The sequence below is a fragment of the Aricia agestis genome, chromosome 19 (assembly GCF_905147365.1).
Source record: "Aricia agestis chromosome 19, ilAriAges1.1, whole genome shotgun sequence".
NCBI classification, from domain to species: domain Eukaryota; kingdom Metazoa; phylum Arthropoda; class Insecta; order Lepidoptera; family Lycaenidae; genus Aricia; species Aricia agestis.
Window position 1 is genome coordinate 3770112 of NC_056424.1, and position 18508 is coordinate 3788619.

The 18508-nt window shown below is 39.1% G+C and overlaps 1 protein-coding gene across 1 annotated transcript; it reads right to left on the reverse strand.

Annotated features, from left to right (window-relative positions):
* Positions 1–135: 135 nt before the first annotated feature.
* On the reverse strand, positions 136–18154 carry LOC121736733. Its single transcript, XM_042128118.1, has 26 exons — positions 18036–18154; positions 17681–17711; positions 16772–17479; positions 16534–16587; positions 16297–16344; positions 15927–15974; positions 14903–14998; positions 14223–14270; positions 13393–13488; positions 12433–12483; positions 11957–12052; positions 10788–10835; positions 9677–9772; positions 9375–9422; positions 9075–9170; positions 7652–8071; positions 6864–6959; positions 5656–5703; positions 5026–5166; positions 3588–3632; positions 3311–3358; positions 2349–2396; positions 1947–1994; positions 797–1180; positions 198–444; positions 136–142 (listed from the first exon to the last, which is right to left on the reverse strand). The coding sequence occupies exons 1-26, from the start codon at positions 18069–18071 to the stop codon at positions 136–138; spliced, it is 3132 nt and encodes a 1043-aa protein (XP_041984052.1). The 5' UTR covers positions 18072–18154.
* Positions 18155–18508: the final 354 nt, after the last annotated feature.

Consider the following 18508-nt stretch of genomic DNA (forward strand, 5'->3'; position numbering starts at 1 on the left):
TCACCAGAAACAGGACCAGTACCAGTTGGGTTTGCGGATGTCGTTGCGGGCGATCCTTGGACTTGTTGTGGAGTTGCTGGTGTACCGTCACCAGAAACAGGACCAGTTGGGTTTACGGATGTCGTTCCGGGCGAGCTAGGGCCTGGTTGTGGAGTTTTAGGTGTACCGTCGCCAGAAATAGGATCAGTTGGGTTAACAGATGTCGTTGCGGGCGATCCCTCGCCTGGTTGTGGAGTTGCACCTGCAACTCCACAACCAGCTGGTGACGGTACACCTGTACCGTCACTAGAAACAGGGCCAGTTGGGTTTTCGGATGTCGTTGTGGGCGATCCTTGGCCTGGTGGAGTTGCAGGTGTACCGTCACCAGAAACAGGACCAGTTGGGTGTACGGGTGTCGTTGCGGGCGATCCTTGGTCTGGTTGTGGAGTTGCAGGTGTACCGTCACTAGAAATAGGACCAGTACCGGTTGGGTTTACGGATGTCGTTGCGGGCGATCCTTGGCCTGGTGGAATTGCAGGTGTACCGTCACCAGAAACAGGACCAGTACCAGTTGGGTTTACGGATGTCGTTGCGGGCGATCCTTGGCCTGGTGGAGTTGCAGGTGTACCGTCACCAGAAACAGGACCAGTTGGGTGTACGGGTGTCGTTGCGGGCGATCCTTGGTCTGGTTGTGGAGTTGCAGGTGTACCGTCACCAGAAACAGGACCAGTACCGGTTGGGTTTACGGATGTCGTTGCGGGCGATCCTTGGCCTGGTGGAGTTGCAGGTGTACCGTCACCAGAAACAGGGCCAGTACCAGTTGGGTTTACGGATGCCGTTGCGGGCGATCCTGATCCTAGTTGTGGAGTTGCAGGTGTACCGTCACCAGAAACAGGTCCAGTTGGGTTTACGGATGTCGTTGCGGGCGATCCTTGGCCTGGTGGAGTTGCAGGTGTACCGTCACCAGAAACAGGACCAGTACCAGTTGGGTTTACGGATGTCGTTGCGGGCGAGCCTGATCCTGGTTGTGGAGTTGCAGGTGTACCGTCACCAGAAACAGGATCAGTTGGGTGTACGGGTTGTGGTGGATTGGCAAAAATGGCAGGTGTAATATTAATGTCAGGTCTATTGCTGTTGGCACCTTGATTTTGACTTTGTGCTAGGGGATGTTCTTTTATGAAGTTGATCGCTTTGAGTATATCTGAAAAAATATAAAAAGTTTAAATTAATTTCTAGACATTATGTAGATAAATAATTAACTAATAATTAACTAGATATTATGTAGATAAGTAAAGTGTATATCTGTCGATAGACAGATAGAGACTTTACTTATCTACATAATACTCAAATCAAATTAAGTACAATCAGTTACTTAAACTAAACTTAAGAAAAACATAAATGTGGGCAAGGGCGGCCTTATCGTTATAAGCGATCTCTTCCAGGCAACGCTGCAGGAGAGGAAAACTTGAATCTAAAAATAGTATGCAGGGTAAAGAATGCAGTACTAAAATAATAATAATAGGTAAATATTGAATAACAGTTCTACTGGTTTTTTTTTTTAATAAAAAAGAAGTATTTTTAATTAGTTTATTAATTTTTAATTTTTAATTATGACTTTTTTTTGGAAGTCCTAAGAAGGTTTGTACAATGATAAAATATGTTAGGACGGAAGTGATAACAAGTTCACCGGGCCATGTAAAATAAATCTAGTAATTATGAGAATAAAATACTTTCAGCTGGGTGGGTCATTGGAAAAGCCACGAAAAGCTCACGATCTATCTTTTGATTGTGGACGTTTACATTTGTTTTTTTTTTATTTCAACCTGTATAGTAATATAAAAATATATCATAGTTTACTAAGTACACATGTTGAAATTTTAAAAGGGCATGATAAGTAAAATCTGATTCTTAGGAGTTAACTAAAAAAGTAAAAACATTGAAAGGCGTTGCAAGTAAATAATACATACCGGTTGTTCCGGCCAATACAATTATTTTCTTCATAGCTTCAATGGGTTCTGAAAATAAATAATAAAATTTAAGCATAAACCGACAAACGACAGTCGTATCAGCTGATGGTAATCGATTGTCGATTGTCTTACAAGGTGAAAAAAGTTTAGAGGGTTTTTTTTCCTATATTTTAGTCACGAAATTAAAGTTATATTGAAATTGAAATACACGAAATTTATTATTGTTATTATTGCAACAAAGGCGATAAGAATTATTATATCACTCATTAAAATAACAAAGGAACAATATTTGTTACGTTCAGGGGCCAGATTACAAACTTTTCCTCTTACTTTACTAGATGCCATAAGTTTATAATTTCAAGCCACGAAAATGTTGATTAAGTAAACAAAACAAAATATTACCTCTGTTGCCAGTCACTCGTTGGACAATAATGACAGAATCCTCCAAAGCTGAAATTGTAACACAACATTAAAACATATTATCATTATTATGTAGCAACGAAAATGCAACACAAGACTTAGTTAAACAACAAAAACTTTAACGCAGAATATTTTAGAAAGAAAATTCCCAAAATAGGGTCTGTGGCATAATCTTTATTAAATTTGTTTTACCGTACAGTAAGAATAATCTATAGTATAGATTCTATACTAATATTATAATTGGCAAGAGTTTGTTTGTTTGAACGCGGTAATCTCAGGAACTACTGGTCCGATTTGAAAAATTATTTCAGTGTTAGATAGCCTACTTATCGGGAAAGGCTATAGGCTATATTTTATCACGCTAAAACTAACAGGAGCGAAGAAATAGAGGAAAGTGTGGAAAAAACGAGGGAAATTATTTGAAAGGGCTTATTTGAACGTACTGGAGCAGTTTTTATGTTATTTGGGCTTTGGCACACATGAAGAATAGACCACGTGAAAGGACATACGTTTCTTTTTTTGCGGAAAAATGTACGGTATCCGTGACATTCCTAAATTACGCGGGCGAAGCCGCGCAGAACATCTAGTATACAGTGTGTAACAAAAATAAGTGATAATACTTTAGGTTGTGTACGTGTTCCTTGTAGAGAGTTCACTGTTAAAGTAGCACCTCTGAAAGACGAAATTTTTTTTTCACTTTTGTATGGGCAATGGCTCGAGCGTCACGAGTTTCCCCATACAAAAGTGAAATTTTTTTTTGGTATTTCAGCGCTGCTACTTTCACAGTGAACTCTCTACAAGGAACATGTACACACCCTAAAATATTATCACTTATTTTTGTTACACCCTGTATAATATTTGTAATTATATCATTGGTAACCAACAATGTATGGAACCAAATCTTCTGGGTGGAGTAAAATATAAAAATAAATATAAGTACTTACAGTGTCGAGTACTGATTGTCACGAATCTTCTGATGAAAGTTATAATATCTGAAAGTTTAAAAAATTTAAAATTAATAACATTATTTTACAATCCTGTAGCTGGATAGGGAAAAAATCGGACATTGACCTATAGCAGCTTGTCTCTTTTACACGTTAACAAAATAACGTGTGCGTTGAAAGGAGATAACAAGTTTTGTGTACAAGTAAAATAGACGATAGCGTTAATGGACTAATTTATTATTGTCCTACGACCAGGATATAGAAAGGAGTGGCTTACCAATAGTGATAATAGTGCGAATAATTTTGATCCATCTGAAGAAACCTGCAATAAAACAGTAAGTATAATTTATAAGTCCTGAACAAATAGCAATACAATATATATTTTTTTAATGTTTTCTTGATAGGAAAATGATTTAGTGATTGAGTAATAAACTAATAACTAATATTGATGTACGTATTGATTGATGGTTGGTTGCTATTGCTATAATTTGTTTGGCTGATTGGGTGCTATTGCTATGATATTATATCGATTAGGGGATTGGTTACCATCGCTATAATATATTGATTGACTGATTGAGTGATATGGCTATACTGCATGGTGCTATTGCTATCCTATTAATTTTATAAACCAGAAAACATTGTGAGGATGTTTGGTGCCTTTTCGCGCAAAATCTTGCTAAATGGATTTTCATGAAACTTCACAATATATTTTAATTAATTTAATATCTATGGACGCTTAACACCACGTCAGTCTGGCCCCGTGGTAAGTACCTGAAGGAATTGTGTTACGGGTACCAGACAACGGAAATATATTTAATACTTTTATACTATACATATATTTAAGATTTTTATTATATGATACACATATTTAATACACATCCATGACCTAGGAACTCTGAAAACTTTTGTCACGTCGGTGGGATTCGAACCCGCGACCCCCGGTTTGAGCTACCGACAGCCACTGAGCCACAGAGGTCGTCAAAAAAAGCTATATATTGTAGCTTGCATATCAGAAATCAGAATATAATATATGCATTCATAAATATAAACTTTACATGCGGGTATTATCACCACGCGAGTGAAAACGAGGGACGAAGTCAAGCCAGTCCACACGGCGCGTTGCATCAGCGTTGCTTCGACGCAGCGCTGCCGTTGCGTTTTTTTACATACAAATAACCAAGGTGTTCACACGGACGGCTGCGTCGTCGCAACGCACACATGACAGCAGCTCCTGTAGGTCTACTACGAAACCGTTTTGAGACTCAAACAATCGGACAAGAATGCTGCGTCCTGCCTGCCTAGCATACGCCAACGAGATATCTCACTCTACATGTTTTCTCGATGTTTGATGGTTTGTCTCTTCATCTCTATTGACCTTAGCATAACAAAAATTTTTTTTCGCGTAGATCTATCATCGAAATAACACATTTTTATTGAGTTTTGTCGAGATAATGTCGAGATTTTGACATTATGAGACGAGTAGTTTTTAATTATCTCGAGAGTGAGATATCTCGTTGGCGTATGCTAGGCAGGCTGCTCTAACGACGTCATTTCACGTTTGTTAGAGTAGGAGGCGGCATTCTCGTCAGATTGTTTCATGGTACAAGCCCTGAGTCGAATCGGGAGGGGGTGTTGACGTTAAGACTGCTTCGTTAACGCTGCGATGACGCAACACCCGTGTGGACAGGCTCTTAGTCTCGCTTTAAATGACTTACCGGTGACTCTGAATATCCTGGTGACCTTGTTGCAGGCGGAGCGCACGTCGCTGGTGTTGGTGACTCTCATCCAGGTCTGGAAGAAAGTGATGATGTCCACCTGCGTGTACGACTTGAGGGATTTAACCACCTCGAAGATGTCTGCAAATAGTGGTCATTTTATTAACATAAAGTATTTAGGCAGCTTGAAAATTTAACAATAATTTCAATTGCTTAGAGCGGGGGTCACCAAATGGCGGACCGCGGTCCGCATCCGGACCACCGACCCAATGTGTGCGGACCAAGCGTTTTCGAAGATGAACTTCGTTAAAAATAAATTTCGGTCTCGACTTACATCTCCAGGATTTAATGTCAATAGCTTGCACCAATTTCACTCCAAACAAGTAACAAAATTGACACTTTTCTTATTGATATTTTATTTATCAATTATTATATTAATGACCGATTTAACTAACGATTGTTAAAGTTAATGCTCGAATTAGTATAATGTTACCTCTTTAGTTTACCATATGAATGAAAAAGAAGACATGAAATTTTAAAACAAGCTGTTAACACTAACAGACGTTGGTGAAATTGGGCCTTTATGCAGAGAATAAAGTTCAATGAAAGAAGCGGCCTCCTCTTACTTACCAGGCTCCGATGTGACGGTGATTATGATCTCCCACGCACGGACCAGAGCTGAAACATAACATTCCCATTATTAGATAGATGTAGATTAATAGATGTTCACTAAAGTCACAAAAAATCTCTAGATACTTTTTTATTCTAATTGAGCTGTAAAGGCCGCGCCACATGGGAATGGCCGCTGCCATCGAGGCGAGCACTTTCTGCGGCCACGAGCGGACACGGGCGGCCGTAGACTTCTCAAGCGATACTATGTATTACAATCCATACTTCCATACTAATATTATAAATGCGAAAGTGTGTCTGTCTGTCTGTCTGTTACCTCTTCACGCCCAAACCACTGAACCGATTTTGCTGAAATTTGGCATGGAGATACTTTGAGTCCCGGGAAAGAACATAGAATAGTTTTATCCCGGAAAATTTTACGGTTCCCGCGCGATAAATATAATTTTGGCACAATGGAGTTGCGGGCGTCATCTAGTAATGAAGATAAAGTTTAAAATTATATGAGACTGAAAGTGCTCGCCTCGCCGCTGGCATTCCGGTGTAGCGCGGCCCTAAGAGCGAAGCCACGTTGTTTCTTTGCATTTCACAAAGTCGCAGTGGCGCCGCTCAGTCCTTTTACATACACTTTTAAAGATACGAGCATTGTACTATCAGAGAAGTTGATTCCTAGGCAGATGGGGTTCCTACGTAGTTTAGTTGCGTTACGTCAAACCCAGCCCAGATCACAATTATTAACATTGAATTGACATGATCCGACCAGATGACTTTGGTATCTTAACTGCCTAGGAATCAATTACAACCAGTGTCTACAATAATGAAATGAAATTAAAAATATTTATTTCTAAGTAGATTAACAAAGTTAACACTTTTAGAACGTCGTGTCTACATGAGGCCTACCACCGGTTCGGGAACTACCCCGCCGAGAAGAACCGGCGTAAGAAACTCGCAAAAAGCATAATGTTGATATACCTAGCGGAATAGAGCAACAATCTCGAGCTGTCAAACGAAACCGAAATTGGTTTACGTCTATGTGTAAAAATTTGTTTACGTATACACTTACACAAGCATCTTCCTAAGATCTTCTCGTTCTGCTGTCATGTATCACACGTCTCTTTTTACCACGCAGTGTTACTGATAGTGACATCTCGCTTGCTCAGGCCTTTGTTTCTCTATTCCACTATTATATTAACTTTATGGTGTCTACTCACAGCGTCTCTCGGTGATGACGAGCAGGTTCTTGAGTATGTCGAGGCCGTCCCTGTTGGCTTCCTGTTGCAGCTGCTCTAGGAACTCCAGGACAGTAACTGCAAAACAACATCCATACTAATATTATATTATAGATGCGTGTATATCTTTTACTTTTTCACGCCTTAGTGTCTAAACACACTAGGCCGAAAAAACGCCGTTCTACATGGTTACGTTAGCAATGCGCTACGCATATTTTACAATATAACGCAGCGTAATTTCGGTATGGTGTCAGTGACAGATGAACCCTTAATCAAATTAAGCAATTGCCTAGGGCATCACGTCTGAGGGGGCACCAAAAGAAGCACAAAAAAATCCGTAATAGGGCATCACGTCTCACTCTCACATCACCAAAAACCAAACCAAAAATGTTTCTAGGAACAAAACTAATGTTTTAGGCGGTAAAGGCTTAAAGACCGAATCTAGTTGTCACTTGTCATACGGATAGGGGGGCCCACAAGCTGCGTGGATTGCTTAGGGCATCAAGACGTAGTCTTAATCCGTCAAGTTGCATGGCGTGGTGTCATCGGTAATTTAAATTTTAAAATACGTTGCAGGCGTAATCATGCCGAACTTCGGCCTCGTTTTTTCGGCCTAGTGTGTTTAGACACTTAAACACGTCTTAGGCCACTTCGATAAAATATTTAATTTACAATCATTTAGTTTCAAAATGGTTGTCCTTTCTATATTCTCCATCGCCATTTCAAAGTTACAGTATATGTGTGATAGGCAGCTCGTTGATATGTCTCACCCTGTCTGCCGGTGAGGCTCTGGATGTCGGAGCAGGCGTTGACGAGGTTGGACTGCTGGGTGAGGGTCAGGAAGGTGCCGAGCACGCCCACGGGTCGCGGCTCTTGGTCACGCGGTGTATGTATAAGTACTGACTCACCCTGTCTGCTGGTGAGGCTCTGGATGTCGGAGCAGGCGTTAACGAGGTTGGACTGCTGGGTGAGGGTCAGGAAGGTGCCGAGCACGCCCACGGGTCGCGGCTCTTGGTCACGCGGTGTATGTATAAGTACTGACTCACCCTGTCTGCTGGTGAGGCTCTGGATGTCGGAGCAGGCGTTAACGAGGTTGGACTGCTGGGTGAGGGTCAGGAAGGTGCCGAGCACGCCCACCGGGTCGCGGCTCTTGGTCACGCGGTTGATGTACTTGAACAGGTCGAGGACACCTGAAAAATGGTCGAATTATTAAAACACGTGATTTTAGTGAATCGAGATGAAATATAACAAGCAGAGTTTTTATCAGCACCAGTGCCAGAGACAATTTCTCGTGTGTAACAGCATGCCACCATGGTTAATCTTCCAAATTCATTTAATGCAACATTTCATTATGGTCTGGTCTGATCAATTATATGGTAATCTGACAGGAACTTTGTCTATTGTGACTAGAACTAATGACTACAAAAACTTTGAGGTGTAGTGTAATGTAAGATTTTCCAGTTTGTTGGATAACAGAAAAGTTACCTTAAATTGCAAAGAATATTCGGCTTCATACCGTAGCAAGGTAGACAAAAGGCAATTTCAAGTAAAAACTAGGCACAAAAATTTAATTACAGGTATATCATCAATTAGGACCACATAATTATTAATAACGTGACAATCAGCAATAAAAATGTAAAAGATTAAATAAAGATTTATTGGCATACGTTTTATATAATTAAGGTTATTCTTCCATATGTCTTCAAAAATTCTTGATAGATTTGATTTCATAAAATACAAATACATTTAATAATATAATTATGTAATTTGGAGATGAAGCTTGTTGTAATACTTAATCTTAATCCCTAGCTTTGATAAGATCCAATATATATAATAGGAAAGGTAAATTGTCGCTTTTTTAAAAGTATGTGACCGCACACTATGGTATTTAAATAGTATTTTACTGGAAAGGTGTTGGCAATCGCTGAAAATCATATTGAAAGTATTTTCGCTTCGTAAATCTTTGAATTTTAAGAAAACCCGAAAAAACCCGAAAAACCCGGGTACCCGGGTTTTCGTTTAAAAAAACCCGAAAACCCGGGTTTTGAAAATTGGGTCCGGGTTTCGATGCCCTAGTCATGATGCTGGTGTCCCTTTAAATGACAAGTGCTTCTCGTCCACGCCCCCATGACAATGTCATCCAAGTGTCAAAAGATCCTTCAAGTACTGTTAAGTGTAAACTGCCACACTTACTGTTAACATTGAAGAGGTTCTGCACGGTGATTTGCACTGTTCGCAGGTTGTTGGCGCCCACCACACGGTACATACCCTGTAGAACAGTCTTCAGATCTAAAAAAAAATAAAAATGTTTAGGGACAGCAACCAATTTTTGATAATTTAAGAATTAATGTTGCTAAAAGGCCTATTATTGGCATTCACAATAGCATTTAGAAATAAAAATAATTCATAACTGTTAATTATACATAATATATAAATAGATAATTAACATAAAATGGATAAAATTCTGCATTAGTAATAACAAAATATACTTACTGACGTTTCCAGCTTGCTGTAGACACTCTTCGATACTGAAACGTAAATCTGCAAAAAAATCAAATAATTAGCGAGTTGTTGTATTTTGAATTTTCCTTCGCTGTTGCAATGGTCGTTTGGATACTGTCAAAAATATTTTTCATTTAATCTCCTCAAGCTTGATAGATTGTGGACCCCCAGTTTTTGTCACGCACAACGTAGACCCCCGTTGAGTCTCCCGTGGACCCCTGGAGGTCCCACTTTGGGAATTACTGATCTATGTCATCTTTCAACGAGTATTTCTGTCTCTATCTAACACTTACTGGGTTGTTTCATGACGGTGTTGAACTCTTTGACGGCCTGTGACATGGTCTTCACTCCCAGCAGCGAGGGGAACTGCGCTGTAGCTTCGCCCAGGTCTGTAAGGTAAATATTTATATACGTTATTTGAGTTAGAAAGCGACTAAAAATCGTAATAAAAAAACTTGAGTTTTTAGGCAATTGTAAAAAATATACAGAATATACAGGGTGTAACAAAACTAAGTGATAATAGTTTAAGGTGTGTAATGTGTGACACATACACATTACACACCTTATATAGAGTTCGCTGTGAAAGTAGCAGCGCTGAAAGATTTTTTAAATCTTGTATGGGAAATTTCCTGACCCTCGGGCGGTTGCCCATACAAATTCAAATTCAATTCAAATTCAAAATTCTTTATTAAGCATACAATAATATACAATAGTATAAAAGCTAGGTAGCGTACATCACGTCGTCTAATCCCATGCTAAGTAAAAACTTGTGTTATGGCAATCAGACAACGGATGCACGCCGAACAATTTTATCCTAATATATATTATTTACACATTCACACACACAATCACACTACACTTTATCACGTAAAGTCTCTTTCGGCGACGTGATGCGCGCTTCGTTCGGTAGCCTCCCCCGGAACCTCCGGTAAACTACACCGGCGGGCCAGAACTCCTCCACCTCGAAGATGGATAAAACTTGAGTCGGCACTCTCACCACAAAGGAACTAAAATAACAAAAACTTGAGAGATGTCAAGGTACACCCGAATGGAACGAAGTTATTTCTTATGTTTTAAATAAAACGCCATCTCTTGACGCCCAGGAATACTAGCAACGCGTCGCTGTACTTTATTCTCAATAAACGGCATCTAGTTGACGTACATGAATACTATCAACGCCCTCTGCCCATGCAGGTACTAAAAAGTGTCGAGGTCAAATATCGTCCTACCTTTACGCCGACCGCGCGATAAGGAACTTCGTTCCAAAAAAAAATGTTCTTTCAGCACTGCTACTTTCACAGTGCACTTCATATAAAGGACACATACACATCCTGAAATATTATTACATAATTTTGTTACAGCCTGTATAAATAAATTATAGTGTACGTACATAACATAACTTACCATTTTTTCTCAAAACAGTAATCAAGACTTGAAGCGTAGCGTTTACATCTAGAAAGAAAAAATACAAAATGAGATGAGTAAAATACAAGATAATAAGTCTTGTGCTCTCAATGTGCTATCAAGGAAGTTGATCCCTATACAGATGGGGACCTGCGTAGTTTGGTCGCGGTACGTAAACTAATAACACTCCTCTTTTTGGTCTCCAATTAACCACATTGCTCTAACTACAGGTTTCCTAACCTATATAGGGTAGCAGGCGGTTCACCTCGCTTGATTTTTATATAGTGTCTAATATTATTTTTTTTACTTTAGGTCAAATTAATGATACTGGCTATTCCTTTATGGCCATATTGAAGGAAGAAGAACTTTTAGGAACCTATCGAGCGTTCTCGCGGTCAAGCGTTGAAGCGCTCTTCTGCGTTCTTTGAGTTGTATTAGAGCCTGTCCACACGGGCGTTGCGTCGACGCAGCCGTTTGACGCATAGCCGGCCACCGGGCGCTGCGTCATCGCAGCGTTAATACGAAGCAGTCTTGACGTCAACGCCCCCTCCCGCTTCGTCTCGGGGGCTGCTGTCCGTCATGTGTGCGTTGTGCTATCACGACGCAGCGCTTGTTTTTTTGTATCTAAAACAACGCAACGGCAATTCTGCGTCGACGCAACTTTGACGCAACGCGCCGCGTGAACTGGCTCTTACGTTATTGTATAGATATACTCACACAGTCTCCGTGGTCCAGTGGTTAAGAGCGTCGCTCTTGACTCGGAGTTCGTGGTCCCGCATTGGAAACATGTTATTTCCAAGTTTGGTTAGGACAATGCAGGCTGATCACCTGATTGTCTGACAAGTAAGATGATCCATGCGTTGGATGGGCATGTAAAAAATCGGTCCTGCGCCTGATCTCTCGTCAGTCGTGTCGGTCTTCCGTCCCACTGGGTTATGAGAGTAAGGGAATAGAGAGTGCTCTAGTGTACTGCGCACACACTTGGGCACTATAAAGAAACCGGCCACCGTCACCGAAACCGGTGTGGGGGTATTATTGTATTATGCTCACACAGGAAGCGTTCTGACTGCGTCAGAATGCCTCCTTTGTGACAACAAAAGAACGCAGACCTGACCGCTTGAACTTCTGACCGCATGACCGATATTTGTCCCTTGGGCCTTAACCCTTACCGATTTCCGGTTTGAGAGCTTCCAACACGTTGATAAACTCCGCTGAGCCGATCCCGCCAGTCCATTGTAGTATGTGTTGCCTCAGGGCTTCCAGACCTGAAATATATTATGTATGGTAATACATTTCTATGATATTATGTGTATGCTTTAAACAGCTTTAGCCGGCGGCTTCATCAGTGTATCTATATATATATCTAGATAACGGACGATATTCGCTTATCGCGCGGGAACCGTACATTTTCCTTTTCACCCTATGTCCTTTCCCGGGACTCAAAGTATTTCAGCAAAATCGGTTCAGCTGTTGTGGCGTGAAGAGGTAACAGACAGACAGGAAACACTATTGCATTTATAATATTAGTATGGTTAAACTGTTATCAATAGAGGGGACTACCCATATTTAAGCGTTTTGATTAAATTCTAATTCAATATTAACTTGTATTTATTGTATAAAATCAATATTATGTTGTATTACTTACCGTGCAGTTTTTCGAAGTTGTGTACGTAATAATCGTTTATGTCAGCTTCAGCTGAAATTGAAATAAAATATAAATATAACAAAATAACGACGACGTCACGACGGTAGTTCGATAAAATTAATAGCGCCATCTAGCGATAATTTTTAACATAATGTGTGTATGCATGTTAGTGTCACTAGATGGCGTCAAAATCTATCTTGCCCTACGCCACCACAAACCAGTGGCTGTCTCGGTCGCTTGACCGATGTCAGTAGATAGATACCGCATGTGTATGTAAGTACTTCGCGTGCCATATCGCGTTTCCAAACGACGAGCAATGCACGTCTTTCGAAAGTATGTTCTTAAGTCTGCTATCGGAATCGGACGGATCGGATCTTCCGAATTTGAAAAATGCCTTAATGCCTGAAAGAACCGTACTGAGCTGTAGAAATTCAAATAGAAACGTTGGCTTAGATAATGGACACGTTTCTTAGCATCTGTACGACACAGTAGGTAGGAAAAAAGTGGCACGCTCGTTTTCATACAAATGGAGCGACATGCGGTATCTATATTGATCTATGTCTGTGGGCCTAATTCATAAACTGGCATTTGATTTGAATTTTTAACGGTCGCGGTCGCTTGCTGCAACGCCCGCAACTTTGTTGCACCAAAATTCGTTTATCACGTGGGAACCGTACATTATTCCGCAACAAAATCTTATATCCTTTCCCGGGACTCTAAGGCCGGTATAAATAGTCAGTACTCAAGATGCATCTCAGTCTCAAGACACGGTTCAGGCTCTGCCTCTGTGATTGGTTGGCTGTCAAAATTTGGACCAATCACAGAGCCGAACCACGTCTTGAGACTGGGTCGCATCTTAAGTATGTCTGTCTGACTATATTTTATACCAGCCTAAGTTTCTCCGTACCAAATTTTAGCGCATAGAGGTAACAGATTTATAATATTAGTATGCATACTCACTCTTGCCACCGGTGATGCGCAGCAGTATCTCGACGACGCCGACAAAGTTGTCGTGTCCCGTCACACGCTTGATAGTGTCAAACGCGTTCAGCACATCTGGAATATAAATTGCGTTATAGTTAAATAGTAACTGTATGTTTAACAGGATACACAAAGGCGAGAGAAATTGAAAATAGGTATTTGAAAATATATTGCTGTCTCACCAATCTCAAGTCTCCCACCGCAGAGCGCGATAGAGACAACACGACAAAAGTTCTAATAAAAGAACAGAAAATCTTCGATTCGTTGTCCGCTGATTCCTTCTCCAAAACTTAATCGATTTAAGTACTTTTTTCATTAAGAATTAAAGCAAGGCTTGAGCTGTGTTCCTATGTTTTATTATTTTTTTTGTATATTTAAGCAGTTTTGTTTTCTGGGTGTTTGAACACAGAGGAAAATCTGGCCATTTTTTTGGGTTTTTAGACGTTCTTATCTTTTTTAATAATAAAATTATGAAAAAAAAGAAAACATATGGACATACTAATAGTGGCCATAGATATTCAGGAAAAAAATCATAACTCTACCCGCATTATCCACGGAGGAAACAGGGGACAACGTTTGTATGTAAAAACGGCGGTGTGGACTCCTCTTAATCTATACAAAAAAATATCCAGATTGGCATAAGTGGCAGAGCCGAATTTATATTTTTTATGTGTGTAGGCACTAGGCCATTTTATTTCCGCCGCCCCATATACGAAATCTTACGGCCTAGGTATACGGCCTTATAAATCCAGGGCTGATAAGCAGGCGGATTGAAGTAAATTGAAAGAAGATATTGCCATCATACTTACTTCTATTGTTGGTTATAATTCTTAGCAACCTCACCAATACAGAAATATCTGAAAAATATTTATTATTGAATAAAAAGTTATAAAATATGAATTTAAAAAATTCAAACATATTTTAAACCGTCATGTTTTAGTAACTTATTTTAAATAATTTAAATACAGATTGGCCAAAAAGCGTGCGTATTAAATGATGGCGCTTTCCTTTTATTATAGGCTACCCGCTACCCTACAAAACGCTTGAACGTACTTTTGGCACATAATGTACTAGAATTGATAAGTAATGTAATGTATATAAATACTAGCTGTCCCGGCAAACGTTTCTTTGCCATATAAAGTATTTCGCCCGTATTATTTTATTGAACTGACTAAATAAGTATGTCACAATGGCAACGTCCATCGCTATCCCGTCTCACAAACAATAGTCGCCGTCAGTCTCGAGTTGTAATAATTTACTATTATTTATTCAACAAATGCACTTATCAATATAAAAAGTACCCAGTAGCCGATTCTCAGACCCACTGAATATGAATATAAAATTTGGTTAAAATCGAGAATTTTATATATAAGATTAACTTTTACTTTTAGCTGTCACCGCGCCACTCTTTTTTACCAAGCTTTATATCACAGAGTTATTATAGTTAACTTTATGAGTACAAAGATTCAAAGAAAACAATAAAACTCACTAGCGCTTCCTTCAAATTGGTTCAAGAAGTTGATAATATACGACCAACTCCTGTTGCCCTTGCATTGACTCAAAAACTGGTACACCGCATCGACATCTGTGAAAAATAATAAATAAATAAAAATTGTATTAAGAACACTGTTGTAAAACTTAAGGTATTCTTTTTTTTTCTTCTATTTTATTTAAGGTACTTTTTCAGATAGGTATTCTGAACAACTAGGCACTCAAATAATACAAAAAATCTGAGTCAGTACTAATAGTATTAAATAGGTTAGGTTTTTGAACTGCACTACGCGACGCAGCGCCGCTTTTACAGCGAAACTCGTGTCTGCTTGTGTAGTAAATGAAGGATCAGTTATTGCAATGTGAACTGGATTATTTCAAGATTTATTGATTACACATAGTCTGGCAAGAAAGTAAAGAAATTAAAAAGTGGCAACATCGAAGTGTCATCCCTTTTTCTTAAATTGATTTGAAAGGGATGACACTACGATGATGCCACTTTTTATTCTTGACAGGCTATACATTACAGTGAGACCGCATTACACGACACTACGCGGCAGCGGCACCAGTCACCACGCGACACTTCACATTTCATACAACAGACGTGAATCTGACGTATTACAAACGTCAGTTCTATGGAACGTGAAGTGTCGCGACGTGTCGTGTCGCTTTAGTGCGGTCTCGCCTTTATGTATGTTACCATCACAGACATAGATCAAGATAGATACCGCATGTCCCTTCATTTGTATGAAAACGAGCGCGCCACTTGATGATAAGAAACGTGTCCTTTATCTAGGCCAACGTTTCTATTCGAATTTCGACAGCTCAATACGGCAAATAGGCATTTTAAAAATTCCGATTGACGATAACGGTGGAGCGCAGACTAAAAAACAGACTTTCGAAAGACTAGCATTGCTCGTCGTTTGGGAACGCGATATGGCACGCGAAGTACATACACATGCGGTATATATCTTGATCTATGTCTGTGGTTACCATTGTATTTATATATTTTTTTAACTTACCGTCAAATTCAGCGATAGTTCTTATGTACTGCAAGGCCGACTGTTCATCTATAAAAAGATACAGGAATTAGAGGAGCACACGTTAAGATAAACTTCGGGTAATCGAACATATTACAGTTATCTGCCTGGGTTTATTAAAAACCTATTTCACCAAATCTTACTATGACTGTAGTGTACGTGAAAGCCACAAAATGCTTGTATTCCGGAAAGTATTCGGTCTACGAACTGCCGCACTCAGATACGAATATTAATTACTTAACTGTATGACGATTTTGACATTATCTTTCAAACTCTTCATTAAACTGAAGCTTAATGAACAATTAATGTCTCTGAGTGCAGCCGTAAGTCTCAAACAGTCTGTTTATCTTACCTCTATGTCCAGTCAACTGGTACAATATGTTAACGATGTCTGGATTACCTGAAATATTATCATCATAAAGGAGTTACAAAGCCATTTAGGTAATATCAAAACTACAATAGTCCGATATCATAAAAATATTGTATACTTTTTTGCCTGTAATGTTAAACTACGTCATAAAAACGTGGCTGCTTCTTTAATAAGATATAGGTATAGCATTTTTTTTTATTCTAGTGTTGTACTACTTACCATTAATACCCAGAACAGACTTCAAAGTGCCAGATATAATTTGTTTGACGCCACCTGTAACACCAAAAAAAATATAAATATAACAAACTATAAAATATGTTGCTACGTTTTAAGAATAATCATTAGAGTTATTATTAGAACAAGCTATAATTAGAGTTAACTGATTGAAATAACAGAATACATATAAAAATAGCAAAGTAAGTAAACTTAGATTTAGTAGAACATTATTATTCATTACCTAGAACATTATTGAGCAAGCCACCCCTTCTTTGTCCAAGTCCAAGCAATCCATTTCCTCCATTTTGAGGCCTTCCGTTAGGGACTTGTTGCCAAAAAATTTGTGCCTGTTGCTGGTTTTGTCCGGAAGGTTGATTAATCTGTTGCTGGTTTTGGTGTCCCCGTCCATGACCAAATAATGAGAAGCCATGTTGCGGGTTTTGCCCTCCATTATTTTGTGGTTGCTGGTTCATTCCAGGCGGTTTTGGTACTTGTGAGCTAGGTCGCTGGTTTTGATTGAAGAGTGGAAGATTATGGTGGTTACGACCAGATATGATTGGCTGTTGGTTTTGTGAGGCTTGTCCGTTCTTGTGATTGAGTTGGACAACCTGCAAAGTTTGTTGCTGGTTTTCTCCGTCATTTATTGGCTGATTTTGCCCAACAACCTGCGACGTAGTTTGTTGGTTTTGGTCAACAACTTGCGAGATAGTTTGCTGATTTTGGTCAACAACTTGCGAGGTAGTTTGCTGATTTTGGTCAACAACTTGCGAGGTAGTTTGTTGGTTTTGGCCAACAGTCTGCGATATTTGCTGGTTTTGCGGTGACCATTGGGTATCGTCCGATTGTATTTCTGTGACTTCAGTTTCGGTACTCTCTTCAACGTACTGATAAACCTCTGTTTGATTCTCTACATATCTTTCGGTTGCAGTGACGACTTCGACTTGGGTGACTGGAATTATTTGCGTGTTAAAGTACTTATTATAATTTATTATTATTATTCATCAAAATTGAAAATAGTTACGGGTTTTGTGTACGTTATTTTACATTGCTGAAGGGTCTCCAAACGGAAAATCAAATGAATAGAAAGAGACAGAGTGAAGGAATATTCCTTCACTCTGTCTTTTTCTATTTACGTGTAGTTAAGACTTACCATCGTCGGCTGCTGCCAAAACGAAGAAAACCTATAAAAACAATTGATTTATAATTCTTATAAAATGTTATTACAATTAATTAGTCACATAAAACTAATTGATAGAAAATAAATAATAATATTAGAACTGCATAAAATATAAGCTATCGACACAAAAGCCAGAAAAGATACCTATTGAAATAAAGATAAATATCTTGGTCAGCTTTTTCAGCAGTTTCTTTCTGTAGAGAAATGATCTTTTAGCTTACTGCAGTTGCTATATCATAATGAAAACAACAGAATTTCATTCTCATTGGCATTTTATAAAAAGTTTTATGTCTCGATTTACCGTTTGAATAAAAAATATACAACTTACTTGGATCACCAAGAAAACCCCGACACGGACTTTCATGATATGTTTGGAGTGTGGACGTACGTAGTCCTATACCCACTGTGGATCATCTCACCTTGGGCACATATATACCGGGTGGAACAATGGAACACTTGTGACAATATTATTTCATGTTATTAGTTGTTAATTCTGTATGGTATTAATTTACTGCGTCTTATGATGGTGATGGTTAAAGGGGCAAACGCACCTGCAGCTCTTCTAATGTTGAGTGTCCATGGGCGACGGTAGTTGCTTTCCATCAGGTGACCCGTTTGCTCGTTTTTATAAAAAAATACGTAAAATGGAGAGGGTATAGTCAAGTGATAAGGACCCTGTAAATCTTTATGATTTAATAGACTTATCTGTCGCACCGAGACGGATATTATTTACTTAAATGTAATTAAATTAAGATTTTGACATAAGGCTCATAGATTATCTGTCAAACTCTTAATTAAATC

Bases quoted from the DNA above. Each gene is read 5' to 3' on its own strand.
- LOC121736733 (XM_042128118.1), bottom strand. From the start codon at position 18,071: ATGAAAGTCCGTGTCGGGGTTTTCTTGGTGATCCAA. The intron at 8,072-9,074 runs GTAAGTGTGGCA...ACCATTTTTCAG, and splicing joins GAACCTCTTCAATGTTAACA to GTGTCCTCGACCTGTTCAAG. The intron at 5,167-5,655 runs GTAAGTAAGAGG...CACTATTTGCAG, and splicing joins CACCGTCACATCGGAGCCTG to ACATCTTCGAGGTGGTTAAA.